The 17,454-nt window shown below is 39.4% G+C and overlaps 1 protein-coding gene across 4 annotated transcripts in view; it reads right to left on the bottom strand.

Moving 5' to 3' along the window:
- JAM2 (junctional adhesion molecule 2) overlaps positions 1–17,454 on the bottom strand; it is a 283,683-nt gene that overhangs the window by 232,916 nt on the left and 33,313 nt on the right. For all 4 annotated transcript variants that reach the window (XM_067034971.1, XM_067034972.1, XM_067034970.1 and 1 more), the window contains exons 2-4: positions 10,315–10,380; positions 2,730–2,837; positions 678–830 (exon numbers count right to left, since the gene is read on the bottom strand). In XM_067034971.1, coding sequence (XP_066891072.1) covers positions 678–830; positions 2,730–2,837; positions 10,315–10,380 — 327 coding nt within the window. The remainder of the gene's footprint in view (positions 1–677; positions 831–2,729; positions 2,838–10,314; positions 10,381–17,454) is intronic.

The raw sequence follows: 17,454 nt of genomic DNA, 5'->3' as shown, positions 1-17,454 counted from the left end.
CAGCCTACATTTTTAAAAAAATTTATTTTATTGAAGTATAGTTGATTTATAATGTTGTGTTAATTTCTGCTGTACAGCAAAGTGATTCAGTTATACATATACATACATTGGTCTTCATATTCTTTTCCATTCTGGTTTATCACAGGATATTGAATATGGTTCCCTGTGCTATACAGTAGGACTTTGTTGTTTATTCATTCTATATACATAATAGCTTGCATCTGCTAATCCCAATACATTTTTTGTTTTATTGCTTTTCTATCATCTCATTTGAGACTATTTTATATGGTAAGAGAATTACTACTACCTATGCTGAAAGTGATTGAAAAACTCTTGATAAGGCAGAAACGAACACACCATTGTAAAGCAATTATACTCCAATCAAGATGTTAAAAAGTAAACTCTTGGGGAAAATGCTTCTATGTACAGTGGAGGACCATTAAGGTTTACCTCAATCTTAATTGAAAAGAGATTTTGTCATCATAAGTTAGTAACAGTAAAATTTCAGCAGCCAACGAGGTGAAAAGGAGTAATAGCCAAGATTTTGCAGGAACAGCGGTGCTGGTGGTCCACCATTATAACTTTACTCACTGGGGCCCTGAGTTGCCTCATTGCTCCAGGGTTGGATGATGGGGATGAGGGTGGGAACAGTAATCACACAGATACAAGCATATCACCTAATACTTCTAGAGTGAGTGTATCCTCTTCCAGGTTTTGACCTTGTTCAGATGGGGCACTAACTTCACAACGATATTTCCCGGCATCATTTCTCGTAACATTTTTGATCCGTATGCTGAAATCGATCATCTCAGCCCGATCTTTAAAATCTCCTTTTAGAAAAAGAGGACAATGATGTTAATAATGATATAATAACTTTCTATATACTGCCTTTCTCTAGTCACTTCATTCAGTAACCACTGCATTTATTTTCCTATTAATAAGCTCAATTAAAAAATTTAAAAATTGTATATGAGTGCTGCTCTTCCAAATTTCTCTTGCTTTTTTAGAATGTCATACTGTTCACAAAGGAACACTCAGTTCCATATTCCCATATTTCATTTTAAAGACTTCAACCCTCATTCCTGCCTCATCCCCTTTCTAGTATGCTAGAATAAATAGATTCACATTGGGCTTCCCTGGTGGCGCAGTGGTTGAGGGCCCGCCTGCCGATGCAGGGGACACGGGTTCGTGCCCCGGTCCGGGAGGATCCCACATGCCGCGGAGCGGCTGGGCCCGTGAGCCATGGCCGCTGAGCCTGCGCGTCTGGAGCCTGTGCTCCGCAAAGGGAGAGGACACAGCAGTGAGAGGCCCGCGTACCACAAAAAAAAAAGGAGGGCTTCCCTGGTGGCGCAGTGGTTGAGAATCCGCCTGCCGATGCAGGGGATACGGGTTCGTGCCCCGGTCCGGGAAGATCCCACATGCCGCGGAGCGGCTGGGCCCGTGAGCCATGGCCGCTGAGCCTGTGCGTCCGGAGCCTGCGCTCCGCAACGGGAGAGGCCACAACAGTGAGAGGCCCGCGTACCACCAAAAAGAAAAAAAAGAAAAAAAAATAGATTCACATCTTCAAAAGATACTGGAGAGCCTAGTTTTAACTAGCTGGAACAGTAACTGTATGTGTGGTGGCTTGCATGATACTGCCACAGAAAATAAGGTGAGTGTGTGTGGTGGCTTGCATGATACTGCCACAGAAAAGAAGGTGAGGGGGTCTTTAAAAACATTCTTTGGATTAGTTTTTGACAGTAATTCTTGTGGAATTAAAATAGTGTTTTGTATCACATTAGATTAGCATTACAGAAAATTCAAGTAAAGACAGCTGTGCTATTAGGCCTCTGCTGCCCGTAATCCTATCTTAACAGGTAAGAACCAGAAGGATATTTTAAATTTTCTATGAACTTTAAACATTTGCTCACTTGTTTAATTCTTTAAAATTAAAGTAAGACGTATTTTAAAATAACCTGTTTATTACACTTAAGTTATATTTCCAACTTTTAAAATAATTATAATGGAAAATTTCAAGCATGCACAAAAATCAGAGAGTATAGTAAAATGAACCTCAACAAACCATCACCCAACTGTAATTTTAATCAATGCTAGGCCTGTCTTACTACATCTGTACCTTTAACCACTGGATTATTTTGAACTAAATCCCAGACATCATTGCATTTTATCTATCATTACCAATACTTTAAATTAAAAGCTCACTATATATTCAACAAGAAGGATAGGGAGTATAAAGAAATGTATAACAATAAAAAATGTAAACAAGAAAGCACTGGATAAGGGTAGCTGTATTTATCTTCCCCTGAGTCTTAACACCCTAAACTTCTCAGTGATGGCCTTGCTTTCTCAATGGTGATATGGAAATAGGGGAAAGTTACTACAATTGAGCAGTGACCCTCCATCCCAACCCCACACCATTTTTTTCTTCCTTTCTCTCAAGAGTTTAATCTGCTGGGCCAGCAAGAACAATTGCATCTTACATCCTCTAGAAGTGAGGTGAGAAATGTGAGGCCTCCATGGAGTTCATGCGTGGAGGTGAACTTCTTCTGTTCTCTGTCCTCTGTCTTTGTGGTTGTTGTGTTTTGGGTCTCAGTCTCTATTGGTTTCATCTCACGCTTACAGAAACACATTCCCAGTCATCAGCCATGTCCTGCCCTCATTGGTTAATTAAAGGACCTGGGCTATCTGGTGCTCTCTTGCTCTCACCTTATCGAGTCCCAGCCTCTTACCTTGAAGAGCTTGTTGATAGTACACAAAGGAGACACTGCGCCCCAGCTTCTTCCACTCCAATCTGGAGGAAATGGTCTTCTTTGGGTATTTACAGGCTAAAATAACCTCTAGGAACAAAAACAAAAATACTTTTTAAAAAAATTGTCCCTCTGAAATAATATTTTACTTAATTAACAAATTTTTAACATCCTTAAATTATTCTCTTATCCATTCATCCACTTATTCATAAACTTCCTCAACAGGTACCATGTTGGCTTAATTCAAAGATGAATTGAAAGCATTATGATTATTTCGCAAAATAATTTTGTGACACTATGCTACTTTCCCTAGTTCTTGAGCCTCAGTTATCATCTGTAAAATAAGATGGTATCTCGTAGAGTTGTTGAGTCTTCATATACAATAATATATGCAAAGCACACATGCCTGGACATAGTAAGTCTTTAAAAATGGCAGCTATGATTAATTATTTATATTTTTCTTCCCCATCTCAGTCTTCAAGGAGTTTACAGTCTGGTAGAAGAGACAAATAAGACAGTGTAATTTCAGTCCAAGGTGATGAGTGCCCGGATGGAGGTAAATAGTGGATGCTTCACACCTACTGTCTAAGAAAGGCACTTAGCCCAGTCCAGGCCATGCTATGGACCCCCGAATGGTCCCTCAACATGCTATATTCTCACTCAGATCCCTTTTTTGATACCCTTCTCCGAAAATACATTAATACACACCCAATATGGTCTCCTAATAAATCATTGACTACTACCCCTCACCTCAATCCAGAAAAATTATTCAAAGATTTAATCTTGGCATCAGGTTTAACCACCTCAATGTAGCTCACTAAGATTACTTTACCACAGGGAATTTACTGCACTTATGTCATTAAAGAATTCCTGGAACTACCCAAGGAGCCCCCTCTTTTAACTGTCCAAACAAGATGGACGGAAGAAAAACCCAGGGCCTGCCTGCCAACTGCTTCAAGTTGCCAAATGGAAACCTCTAGTTCTATTTTTGCAGTATGTTTCCAGCCAGCTATACGGAGTGTCAACTTCATATTTTTTTAAGTTTTTATTTTATATTGGAATATAGTTGATTTACAATGTTGTGTTAGTTTCAGGTGTACAGCAAAGTGATCCAGTTATATATATACATATATCCATTCTTTTTCAGATTCTTTTCCCATATAGGTTATTACAGAGTACTGAGCAGAGTTCCCTCAACTTCGTATTTCTGAAACTATTTTCCTCCAAAATGCATACAGTTTGACCTAAAAAACACAGTATCTTTGACTAGAAGAGAAACTATGTTAAAATCCTTCTCATACCTCTGATTTTGATGTTAAGCAGACTTAATGCCGTTAAAAAAAATAATTCAGGATATTACATGACATGGCAGGTTAGAAAGCAATACTTATAATATTTATCCCAGGTTTTATAAAAAGTATACGCATAGATATGGACAAAAAGCCTGTATGAATATGTATGAAAATATTAACCCAGTGATGATTTCTGTGTGACAGAATTATGATTTTTCTGTTAAAATGTAGTTTCTAATTTTTTTTTTTAGTTCCACACACATTGCTAGAAATATAGAAATAGAATAACAGGTAATGGAAGATAGAAAGTAGGATAGAGAAAAGAAAGACAAGGGAAAAAACTCCAAAAGTTGTTTTTAAGGATGCCTAGTTTTAAAAGCAGGTTTTATGTTACAAACAGACATCATTTTACAGACATGTTTACAATTATGCTACACATACAAATGTGTGCCGAGGGACTTGTCTGAGGAAACATGGCTCTGTTCTGTTGATTAAGGAGAATGGGTGGTGGCCTTCCGGAGTCTTGAGTTTTAGATAGGTTTCCTTCCCGTATTTTGTTGAGTTTCCAGCAATTAAACACACACCCACACTCATTTTTAGCTCACACTCCTGGGTCTTAGGAATAAATTTACACTCAAAAAATCATATTGTTTCACATATTTAACTGGACACACACACTCCTTTTGGTGAATTCTTCCTGATTTCTATACTTATTACTCTATGGAAAATCTCTGCAGAAATTATGTTTAAAATGTAACCAATGGTTTTCTTAAGTGAAGTGACTCCACTCCAGCGTCAATCTCATTGACCATATAAAATGTGGAGAAATGGTCTATGCAATTTGTGCAAAATATATTATTTACTGTGTGTCTGGCATTGTTCTTGAGCTATAGCAGTGGGCAAAACAAAGATCCCTCCCCTTTGGGATCTTACAATTTGCAGGGGGTCAGACACACAAGAAACATCACGAAGTGAATTATACAGTACGTTAAGAGGTCATTGGGCTTCCCTGGTGGCGCAGTGGTTGAGAGTCCGCCTGCCGATGCAGGGGACACGCATTCGTGTCCCAGTCCGGGAGGATCCCACATGCCGCGGAGCGGCTGGGCCCGTGGGCCATGGCCGCTGAGCCTGCGCGTCCGGAGCCTCTGCTCCTCGTGGCTGGGCCCGTGAGCCATGGCCGCTGAGCCTGCGCGTCCGGAGCCTGTGCTCCTCAACGGGAGAGGCCACAACAGTGAGAGGCTCGCGTACCGGGGGAAAAAAAAAAAATAGAGGTCATGAGTGCTATGAAAATACGAGTAGATCAGAGTACAGGAGGTTTGGGAATCTGGGGAATGGGGGTGCAATTTTAAAAAACAGAGTAGTCAGAGTTCACCTCATTTAGAAGGTGATAATTAACCAAAGACTTCAAAGAGGGAATTTGAATTTCCTGGAAAGATCCGAATTTCGCCTTGTGGCTCTTTGGGAGTGTTCCAAGCAGGGGAACACCTTGACCTCCAAAACTGTGAGAAACAGTAAATCTACTAGAATCATGGGGCCAACATCTGAGGATAGAGAACTAAGTGAACTGAGAAGCTAACTACCATGGACTCTCCTCTCTCTTTTCAGCCAAAATTCAACATTCATGGCCAGCATAATTTTCTGTGTCAAGCCCTCGGCGTTATCGTGCCATAATATAGTAGTTTAAGGCACAGGCTTTGAAGTTAGACCTCTGCCATAAACCAGATGTGTGATACTGAGCAAATTATTTAACTTTTAAAAAAAAGATGTGATTGTGTTCACACATCTGTAAAATGATAAGAACAACATTATTCATCTTGCAAAGCTGTGGTAAACATTAAATGAGGTAATATATTTACATACTTGGGTACACATGGTACTCTGTATATAGTCCATGTTCCACTAATGGTTATTATTACTTTTACCCATGAGGCACTTCTCTTACTTGTAGTTGTAAGCTTGCCTTGGCATGGTAGAAATCCATACTTAATAGCATCATAAATCTACCCCCAAATTATTCAGATTTGAGCTAAAGTGTTTCCTGTGTTTGAGACAGCAAAGAAAACAATATAGACATAAATCATCCTTTCTCAAAGCAAGGCATATTAGAACAGAAAAATGCACCAAGTTTTTCTATTAAGATGATTATTACATTGCCAAAAATATCTGTTCCAGTTTGGATTGAGAAAAGATAATTCCTTGTTTGGAAAAAGCATTTGTTCAACAGGCAGCAAAATAATCACTTTAAGGAATTACACAGCTAGAATCACTGTGAATTTGAATTTTTCTAACATTCTGTGTTGTTGACTCTTGTTTGATTTCATTCTCTGTGCTCAAGTTAAAAAATCATCAAAATCTTACATCATGCAAGAAGAGAATGGATACTACCAAAGTAGTTCTGGAGAATTACCATAAATTATTACTTCTGTGGAGAAAAGCATGCTATTAAATTCTGGTTTACTGCTCTCAGGGTTGTGCTGTCTTCATAAGGCTGCTCATGTAATTTACAAGCCCAGCAGAGCAGCCCTCGCTTTACCCTCATTCTGCTTTTGGCATCACTATGGGAAGTGATACAGAAAAGCAGTGCTGAAAAGAAGGAATTAATTAATTCATGATGTATTGACATCAGAGGGACAAGAGACAAAAAAACTGAATGAATTGGGGGGAACACACATACACAAATCATAAAATATTTTCGTACAACTCAACAACAAAAACACAAAAAAATCAAAAAATAGGCAGAAGACCTAAATAGACATTTCTCCAAAGAAGACATACAGATGGCCAATAGGCACATGAAAGATGCTCAATATTGTTAATTATTAGAGAAATGCAAATCAGAACTACAATGAGGTATCACGTCACACCAGTCAGAATGGCCATCATTAAAAAGTCTACAAATACCAAATGCTGGAGAGGGTGTGGAGAAAAGGGAACCCTCTTGCACTGTTGGTGGGAATGTAAGCTCGTGCAGCCACGAGCTGCACGGAGGTGCATGGAGGTCCCTCAGAAAACTAAAAATAGAATTACCATATGATCCAGCAATCCCATTCCTGGGCATATATCCCGACAAAACTATAATTCAAAAAGATACATGCACCCCTATGTTCATAGCAGCACTATTCACAACAGCCAAGACATGGAAACAACCTAAATGTCCATCGACAGATGAATGGATAAAGAAGAGGTGGTACATATATACAGTGGAATACTAACAACTCAGCCATTAAAAAAAAAAAAAGCCATTTACAGGGGGCTTCCCTGGTAGAGCAGTGGTTAAGAATCTGCCTGCCAATGCAGGGGACATGGGTTCGAGCCCTTGTCCAGGAAGATGCCACATGCTGTGGAGCAACTAAGCCTATGTGCCACAACTACTGAGCCTGCACTCTGGAGCCCGCGAGCCACAACTACTGAACCCAAGTGCCACAACTACTGAAGCCCGCCTGCTCTGAAACAAGAGAAGCCACTGCAGTGAGAAGCCCACGCACCGCAACGAAGAGTAGCCCCCACTCACTGCAACCAGAGAAAAGCCTGCGCGCAGCAACAAAGACCCGACACAGCCAAAAATAAAATAAATAAATTTAAAAAAAGAAAAAGCCATTTGCGGCAACATGGATGCCGCTAGAGATTATCATACTACGTGAAGTAAGTCAGAAAGAGAAAGACAAATACCATATGATATCACTTATATGTGGAATCTAAAATATGACACAAATGAACCTATCTAAAAAACAGAAACAGACTCACAGCCATAGAGAACAGACTTGTGGTTGCCAAGAGCGAGGGAAGGTGGGGGAGGATAGACTGGGAGATTAGGGTTAGTAGATACAAATTATTACATATAGAATGGATGGACAAGGTCCTACTGTATAGCACAGGGAACTTATATTCAATGTCCTGGGGTAAACTGTAATGGAAAAGAATATAAAAAAGAATGTATAATGTATATATGCATAACCAACCGAGTCATTTTGCTGTGCAGCAGAAATTAACACAACATTGTAAATCAACTATACTTCAATTAAAAAAAGTAAAACCAAAAAATATATTTTAGACTTTAAGTAAAATTAAGTTACTGCATAAAATATCTTAAAAGTGAAATGTTGAAGAAGATAGATAGAAATTTATTTTTGCTTTATGGAAAGCCAAGTTGGAATGATTGGAGCACATATAAAATAGATTCAAAATGTAATTTTTAATTAAAAGGAGCAGAGGCGAGATTAAAAAAATAGAAAATACTTACTTGGGAGTAAATAAGACTAACATTTGAGTGCAATAAACCTAGAAGGATTTTCTATTTCCTATCTGTAGAAAGATTTATTTTAAAAATAAAACATACATTTTAAAGTGATATAAAAACGGTACAGGGTTTTAGTCTAGAGTGTTGGCAATGCTTTGAAACTAGATAGAGGTGGTGGTCACACAGCATTGTGGATATAATACATGACACTTAATTGTTCACTTTAACATCGTGAATTTTATGTTATGTGAATTTCACCTTAATACTTTTTTAAAAAGTAACGTTAAGACTAAAGAATATACTTTTGGCATCCTAATTCAGATATCACGGCACAGGGCCTGGGGAGGCAGGGATGAGTGTATCCATGGTATCCAGTTGGACCAACAGTAAGATCCTCCAGAAAAGTAAAAAGTGAGAGAAATTAACTTTGTTTCCTTCGTCCCACACGGATGTCCTGCTCCATCTTTTCCTCTCACTGTGCTCACTCATTGGCTTTTCCAGTCTCCTTTTTGGCATCTCACCCCGCCGCGTCTGTCTTCCCTATAAGTACTCCACACAGTCCCAAATTACTACCAGTCATTAATTTCTTTTTCCCACCTCTCCCCATTTAAAACTACGTCATGATCAAGAGTGTTTTATTAGGGCTTCCCTGGTGGCGCAGTGGTTGAGAATCCGCCTGCCGATGCAGGAGACACGGGTTCGTGCCCTGGTCCGGGAAGATCCCACGTGCCGCGGAGCAACTAAGCCCGTGAGCCATGGCCGCTAGGCCTGCGCGTCCGGAGCCTGTGCTCCGCAACGGGAGAGGCCACAGCAGTGAGAGGCCCGCATACCGCAAAAAAAAAAAAAAAAAGAGTGTTTTATTAGCTTAATCATGTGAAATATGAGGACTTCAAAGAACCTGAATAACCTAAATAATTATTTAAGTGAATGACTGATTCACTGATTCTTATTATAGCATATTATTATTTAACAAGCACATATAACTTACTATATGCCAGTCATGACTGTGAGCACTGGTTAAATACTAGATCATTTAATTCTTCTCACGCCAGGCCCCTTTTTAAAACCTTTTTCTCTTTACTCCAAACCTATCTCTCTCCAACTGCAGGGAACTAAGACATGCCTAAAGAAAAGGGATCAGACATTTGAAATCAGTTTCTCAAATGTTTATGGTCTAAAGAAGCATCACATTCACTTCGTTGTAAAGCAGAAACTCACACACCATTGTAAAACAGTTATACTCCAATAAAGATGTTAAAAAAAAATAAAATAAAATAAATAAAAAATAAAGAAGCATCACATTTAAGAAACAGTAATTTTTCAGGTTGCCCAGTATTATTCATGTGTTCTAGGTAAAAACCCTTCAGAGAAGTAGTAGATAGTCAAACATTTGAAGTAAATTTATAAAGGCTCATAATTCTTTTTGGTTATTAGATCCTTAAAAAAAAATTTAATTGTGATAAAATATACATAACTTAAAATTTACCTTCTTCATGATTTTTACTGTACAGTTCAGTAGCGTTAGATATATTCACACTATTGTGCAAGCAATCTCCAGAACGTTTTCATCTTGCAAAATTGAAACTTTATACCTGTTAAATACCAACCCCTCCCTTATAAATATTTTAAGAGGCTAAAATAAATAGCAAAATGATACCCCAACAATAGGCTATATTAACGTTACCTTAAATACACAGAGTGGGGTTTGCAGTGTTAATTCCCATTTACCAAATGTAGCTGACTGGAAACTTTGCAAGAGCTCCTTCTCCCAGTTTCACAAATTAGATTTGCTTTGTTGCAGATACTTTATGTAATGAGACATTCTTTGTACATCGGGTCTCTCGTGGAATGTCCAAAATTTCTACTGAGGAGGTGGAGAAAGAGTTCTCAAGGGGGGAACAGCAGGAAGCAGCATTTCAGCAGAGGAGTTAGCGTGAAGCGAGACAGAGATTCCTGACAAACAGAAAGGCACTAACGTGTGTCATCTCTGTGAGTTATTTCAACAATACAGACCGTGAACATCAGTAAGGTACTCTACCTTGATACTCTATTGCTGTGACTACTTGATGATCCTTTGAGGCAGAGAATCCATAGGCCTTATGATCTGAAAGATTAAAACAGGTAGGATAATTAAAATAGTGCAAAAGGCCATTTTCAAATGTTTGAATGGGATGCCATATTAAAGAAAACTAGCCTGAAGTTTGGTGACAGTTTCACACAATTCATTACACATAAGTTTTAAAGTATCAAAATAGGAAAAGCTAAGGCAAACTATATGTTTTTTCCATTTTCTGTACTGTGGTTTTGCCCTTTAAGCATTTCCCAAAGCAGAGCTCATGCAACTATTTGCGCCCCTCCCCCCTGCTGCCCCCTTGCTGCCCCCCCAGACAACACACTCTCACAAGCTCAACTGTTAAACAAGAGTTTATGTATGTCCTTAATTCAGTCTAATGTGCGATCTAGTACTGTCACAGGTATTGCCCCCTGCAAATAAAAGCTAATTATTTTTAGTGCTTTATGTAAGGACATCAATTGCTTTATGAACTTATCCCTGACTATACCTATATCATATAGAAATGAGTCATTCAACGTATGTATGTACATAGTACATACATAGTATGTACATGATATATACATAGTACATATGTACATAGTATATACATAATATATAATGATTATAAACTTTGTATAATAAAGTTCTGATAAAAAATGCAAACAGAACACCTTTGTTATCCCCCTAAACAGTTCCATGATTTTCCAACCCTGGAAAAATCACTGATCTATAGGACTGAAATCCCTAATGGGATCTGATATGATGATGATGATGATGATGGTGATTGATGGTGATGATATTATCAGTTTCCCTCCCTGATGACATCCACATTTTTTTCAGGTGGGGAAACTGAGGCACAGAGAGGGTAAGAAACTTGGCCAAGGTTATATTAGTAGTAAGTGGTGGATCTGGGATTTTAACTTACCTAAATTACACCCAAAGCCCACATTGTTTATTACTGTTCTATACTGGGCCTCACGTCACGTTCCTCCCAAGCTGAACTATGAGGAAGGACTGCGGATGAACAAAGATGCCTGGTGGAAAAGTCCGCTGGTCTAATGAAGATGCCATAGGTTGAGAAATTGGTGGTAATAAGCAAGGCAAGGACTGGCTCAGAAGAATAACAGCAAGGTGGAAGCTAAGAGGCTATGACTGGAGAAGTAGGACACTTAGGTGATCTCAGGAAAGCTCTAGATCAAGCTTTCTCAATGTTGACACTATTGACATTTGAGACTAGATCATTCTTTGTTGTGGGAGGCTGTCCTGTGCATTGTAGGATGCTTTGCAGTATCACTTGCTTCTACCCACCAGATGCCAGTAGCATCCCTACCCCCACTACCCCAAGTCATGACAACCGAAAATGTTCCTAGATATTGCCAAAGGTCCCCTGAGTGTAGGATGGGGAGGTCCTACCTGGTTGAGAACCACTGCTCTAGACTTACAGCTAGGCTGGTTTGACAACCCAGGAATAGACTTAAGGAGGGCAAGGAACCATGAGTTCAAGGATTTTGAAAGTCCCTATAAGATCAGAATTTCTTAACTATGAAATAATTTATTACACTTTTGTGAAGGAGAGAAAAATCCTTCATATGACATGGCATCTTGTCTTTCCATCATTTATCTATAAGTACATTGACATGTAAATGAATCTTCCACTGTGCCAGATTTTACCACTCCTGAAGAATACATGCTATTCTGGATACTTTTTTTTCCCTTTCTCTCTTCTCTTGGAAGCCTGGACAGCAAATCTAATTGTGAAATTAAAAATCTCAAAAAACTATAAACCTCAAATGTCTAGCTCAACTGTTCAACTCAGGTTCTACGTATCTCTAAATTGCAAACATCTTCACTAAGGAAACTGGCAAATCTATGTGAAGAATGTAGGCCTGAACTGATCCTTCTTACTCCCCTTGTAAATATATTTGTATAAAGCAGTAACCCACTTGGCTCAGTCTTAGAGAGGTATTGGAGCCACCAAAGAGTAATTTCAAAATAACTCTTTTGCTTGCATATTTCAAAAACCATGAAGGGGTCCAAGAAATCTTTTAAAATACCCTATTTTCCCTTTTCCATGTACTTTTGTCACATACTAGAATATGTCCCATAGTCCTCTGAACCGCTCCCCCCCCCCCGCAGCCCCTCCTGCCTTTCTTTTCCAGCTTCTCCTCTCCTGCCTCAGTTTTATTTTGTAGAGTCCAAAAGGGGGTTTGGATTTTCAGAGAGCAGAGGAAGGGAAGAGACTAAGCTGGCCAAGCCAGAATCCTCTTAAGTGAGCTAGAGAAACGTTAGGGTCTCACGGGTCCTTGTGCATTACACCTACGTTTAAATGACATGATCGCTGAATGTTTCTGCCTGGGATTCTGATTCTAAACCATTATTCTGTGAAACGTTCGAAGTACACTTTGAAAGAGTCTCTTTTCTCCTTTAGAAATGTGCAAATTAGTGTGCTCAGAGAAGCTCCAATTATGACTGGCATTTCTCGTGACTTTTGAACTATTTTAGTATACTTTTTAGACAAAACAATGAAGATTCATATTCCCTAGAAACCAGTGGAGGGGACAATGTTGGCAAAACAGGAAAAGATAATCTTTGTTCCCGGCACATCATATCTTTGAACTTTTCAAACACCACACTGCCTACTGAGAATGTTTATTTTCTTTAGGAGTCTTGGGCCTTCTTTCATTTGAGGCAAACATTAGTCCAATCTGAGACTGGAAGATTTAGGACCAGATTGAATCATCTTTCCCTTTTCCTTTTTTAAAAAAGTAATTAATTAATTAATTTTTGGCTGCGTTGGGTCTTTGTTGCTGTGTGCGGGCTTTCTCTAGTTGTGGCGAGTGGGGTCTACTCTTCGTTGCGGTGCACAGGCTTCTCATTGCGGTGTCTTCTCTTGGTGCAGTTGCAGAGCACGGGCTCTAGGCGCGCAGGCTTCAGTCGTTGTGGCACGCGGGCTCAGTGGTTGTGGCGCACAGGCTTAGTTGCTCTGTGGCATGTGGGATCTTCCCAGACCAGGGCTCGACCTGTGTCCCCTGCATTGGCAGGCTGCTGGCTGGTTTCTTGAACTGATTTTTTTTTCTTCACTTTTCTTGAGTAAGTTAAGTAGAAAAATAAACAAAAACTTGTCATGCAGGGCCGCTGGTTAAGGTCAAAAGTTGTTTTAAACCTAGCTACAAAACGTCTTTCATAGCTATGGATGTGTTCCAAAATCACTGGCAGAAGTTCATAAAATGAGATTAAGAGATGATTATTTCCATAACTTCTAAATCTCCAAGTCAAGTAATTCCTAGTCAAATAAAACCTTTGTGATTCTTTTCTCTCCCCACTGTAAGAATGAAAGTTCTTATATGTCTATCACCCGTTTAAAATAATTTGGTTTGACTAAGAATAAATATGTATTCACACTATTACAACTTACAAATTTACTATGAAAGTGTTATTTAAGTGAATACTTTTCATTGAAAACATGATTAGGAAAAACTGAGATGTTACAGAGGTTTTCTCTTTGTTTTAAAAGTACATTACAGGGCTTCCCTGGTGGCGCAGTGGTTGAGAATCCGCCTGCCGATGCAGGAGACACGGGTTCGTGCCCTGGTCCGGGAAGATCCCACATGCCGCGGAGCAACTAAGCCCGTGAGCCATGGCCGCTGAGCCTGTGCGTCCGGAGCCTGTGCTCCGCAACGGGAGAGGCCACAACAGTGAGAGGCCCGCATACCGCAGGAAAAAAAAAAAAAAAAAAAAAAAGTACATTACAGAGGACTACCCTGGTGGCGCAGTGGTTAAGAATCTGCCTGCTGATGCAGGGGACACAGGTTCGAGCCCTGGTCCAGGAAGATCCCACATGCCGGGGAGCAACTAAGCCCATATGCAACAATTACTGAGCCTGTGCTCTAGAGCCTGTGAGCCACAACTACTGAAGCCTGCATGCCTAGAGCCTGTACTCCACAAGAGAAGCCACCACAGTGAGAAGCCCACACACCACAACAAAGAGTAGCCCCTGCTCGCCACAACTAGAGAAAGCCCGTGCACAGACAGCAACGAAGACCCAATGCAGCCAAAAATAAATATATGTAACTAATAAGGTCCTACTGTATAGCACAGGGAACTCTACTCAATACTCTGTAATGACCTATATGGGAAAAGAATCTAAAAAAGAGTGGATATACGTATATGTATAACTGATTCACTTTGCTGTATGCCTGAAACTAACACAGTATTGTAAATCAACTATACCCTAATAAAAAAACATTTTTTTAAGTACATTAGAGAGAATACCGTGCATAAAAGCAAGTCATAAAAACTGTGGGTATAAATTATTTCATAAGTTTTCAAAAAGAAAAATTAATAGCCATGTGTTTTCTTTTTTAAAATTTATTTATATTATTATTATTTTTTTGGCTGCATTGGGTCTTCGTTGCTACATGTGGGCTTTCTCTAGTTGCGGCGGCGAGCGGGGGCTACTCTGTTGCGGTGCACGGGCTTCTCATTGTGGTGGCTTCTCTTGCTGTGGAACATGGTCTCTAGGCGTGCAGGCTTCAGTTGGGGCACACGGCCTCAGCAATTGTGCCTCTTGGGCTCAGTAGTTGTGGCTCGCGGGCTCTAGAGCACAGGCTCAGTAGTTGTGGTGCAAGGGCTTAGTTGCTCTGCAGCATGTGGGATGTTCCTGGACCAGGGCTTGAACCCATGTCCCCTGCATTGGCAGGTGGATTCTTAACCACTGCGCCACCAGGGAAGCCCTTAGCCATGTGGTTTAATCACTTATATACAATTATTAGAGTAACAAATATTTTAAAAATCCATAGGGCTAGCAGTAACAATAATACCATCCAGTAATTATTACAGATAAATATTTATATGGATAGAAAGTAACCCAATGATGTAGGAATTAGGATATATTAGATAATATACTCATCTCTCTCACTATCTGTCATTCAACCATAATAGGTCATAGAAGGGGAGGGAGAGGAGAGGGCAGCGGAGGGAGAGGAAGGGAGTAAGGGAAAGGGAGAGAGAAACAGACACACAGACGGACACATTCTTCTAGTCTCGGGCCATTCTGGCCCTTCTTCTTAATGAGACATTGGCATCCTATGTTCAGAGAAAGGGGAGCCACACCAAAGCGCAAGGAGGAATAAAAAATGTATTTGACTTTGGAGCTACCCATGGCTGATGTCCTGGTGAGCCAGTGATGACCTGAAGAATTTAAGGGTGATTTTGACAATGAATAAATTTTCCCCTTAAGAACCTAGCATCTAACAAAGATGTGACTCCACTCTGTTAATATCCTTATTTGACAGATGTGACAATTGAGAGAGGTTAAGTACCTTGCTCAAGGTCACAACACTAGAAAGCAGGGAAGCCAAGATGTGCATCTACCTACAGATAGTTTAGTCTGGCTCCACAGACCTCCTCCCACCCCACCCCCTCATCCCCCATTCTCAAATCTGTGTAAGGCATTGGGAGAAATCAGTATCAAACAATGCTACTCTCAGGCACTCTGCAGACAACTTCACATCCACTATCAATCTTTACGGTTGTAAAAATATTATTCAGGGAGTTCATAACAAATTGCCATTTTAACAGAGAAAGTGTTAATGGACAGATGTTTATGGTGAATGAATTAATTCGAACAAACTTTGTATATTTGTTATATATGCCACAAAAGTTTTATGCTCCCTCCCTTTTCTGATTTTTTAATCATTTGAATACAAGAAGGACAAATGATGCTTTGGAACTAAGTATAAGTTGTTTTCATAAAACTATATGCGTTAGTAAACTTAGGGAAACTTTCACAGGTTTCCGTTACCCAAACCACTGGACGATTAAATTTTTCATGTGATATTCGCAATGAAGTAAATAAATTAACTTCTTACAGTAAAATAAATTCTCAAAAATTTCAAAGAAATGTCCTTCAAGCACATCTTCAAATGTTTAATGGTGGCCAACAGCATCAGAAAGCCATAAGTAACTGAATTTCTCACCAGATCCTCACCACTAGGACATGAAAGAAGCCCTTTGAGCATTCTGAGATCTTTCTTTGACACTCCCCAAGTGACAACCTCAGCCAAACACAATGTGTTCACCAGTGGCATTGACTATAGATTTTAGATAGACAACAACAGTCAACTCAAATCCAGCAGACTCTCAGACAAGATGAGGAAATGCTATCTTCCAACACTGACGCTAATAGGAATCACGTACTCAATGTAAGACATGGATATTAACCATGCTATGTCCTAGTTCGTTCTCCCTAAGATTAGGGTGCCAGAAAACAATGGCCTTAACACTCTGTTAGTGTCAAATAAGAAATCATTACTAAAGATGTCAAGTATCAAAAAAGACAACGGCCAAGATACTAAAATGGGAGATAAACCTGAGTGTCTCTCGTCACTAATTGATTTGTAGTCTGGGTTGTGTCTCAGGAACATCCTTAAAATATAGATGGTACATCAGGCTTTGAGAACTTGATGATACTCTAATTTAAGATGATTCATTCCCCTTTATTCTAAAATTATAGTTGCTAATTCTTAAACTTCAATATAGTTTTTCAAGATTAAAAGTCCAGAACCACCACCAGCATTCGATAGTTACATTTCTCAGCAATAAACATACTAATATAATTGTCAAATAAACAATTTTTGAGAAGACGTATTGTTAGTCACTTCTCCAGAATTTTGATCAGCTCTGAGCAAAGAGCTAAAACCAAGCTTCTGAATCTGGATTCTGAACTCTGGTTCTGAATCTCTACGACATGCAAATCTGCACAGAAAGTCCTAACAACTGACAACACAGATTATTCAGGGGTTGTTTGGGTCAGGGGACAATGAAATGGTTATTCTACAGTCATTTGATATCTATAAATCCACTTAAGCAACATATGTGAGAAGACAGCTCTTTACCATCTGTTAAGCTCTCTCTATCCCCTACTCTATATAGATGTTTTAAACATTCTTTACACTTCAAGAGTTTTATTTCTCCACCTTACTGACTGAATTTCAGGAATCAATAGCAACCATTTAATGCAGCAAAAGTTATGTTTTGAAAGAGTGAACATGCAGCTATGAATACAAATTGTGTTTTACAGAGACTAGCATAAAAAGTATCAAAAAGTTCTCTAATATCACCAGT

The sequence above is a fragment of the Kogia breviceps genome, chromosome 5, assembly GCF_026419965.1.
Source record: "Kogia breviceps isolate mKogBre1 chromosome 5, mKogBre1 haplotype 1, whole genome shotgun sequence".
NCBI lineage: Eukaryota > Metazoa > Chordata > Mammalia > Artiodactyla > Physeteridae > Kogia > Kogia breviceps.
The sequence above is the reverse complement of the archived record's forward strand: the minus strand, read 5'-3'. Positions and strand labels throughout refer to the sequence as shown.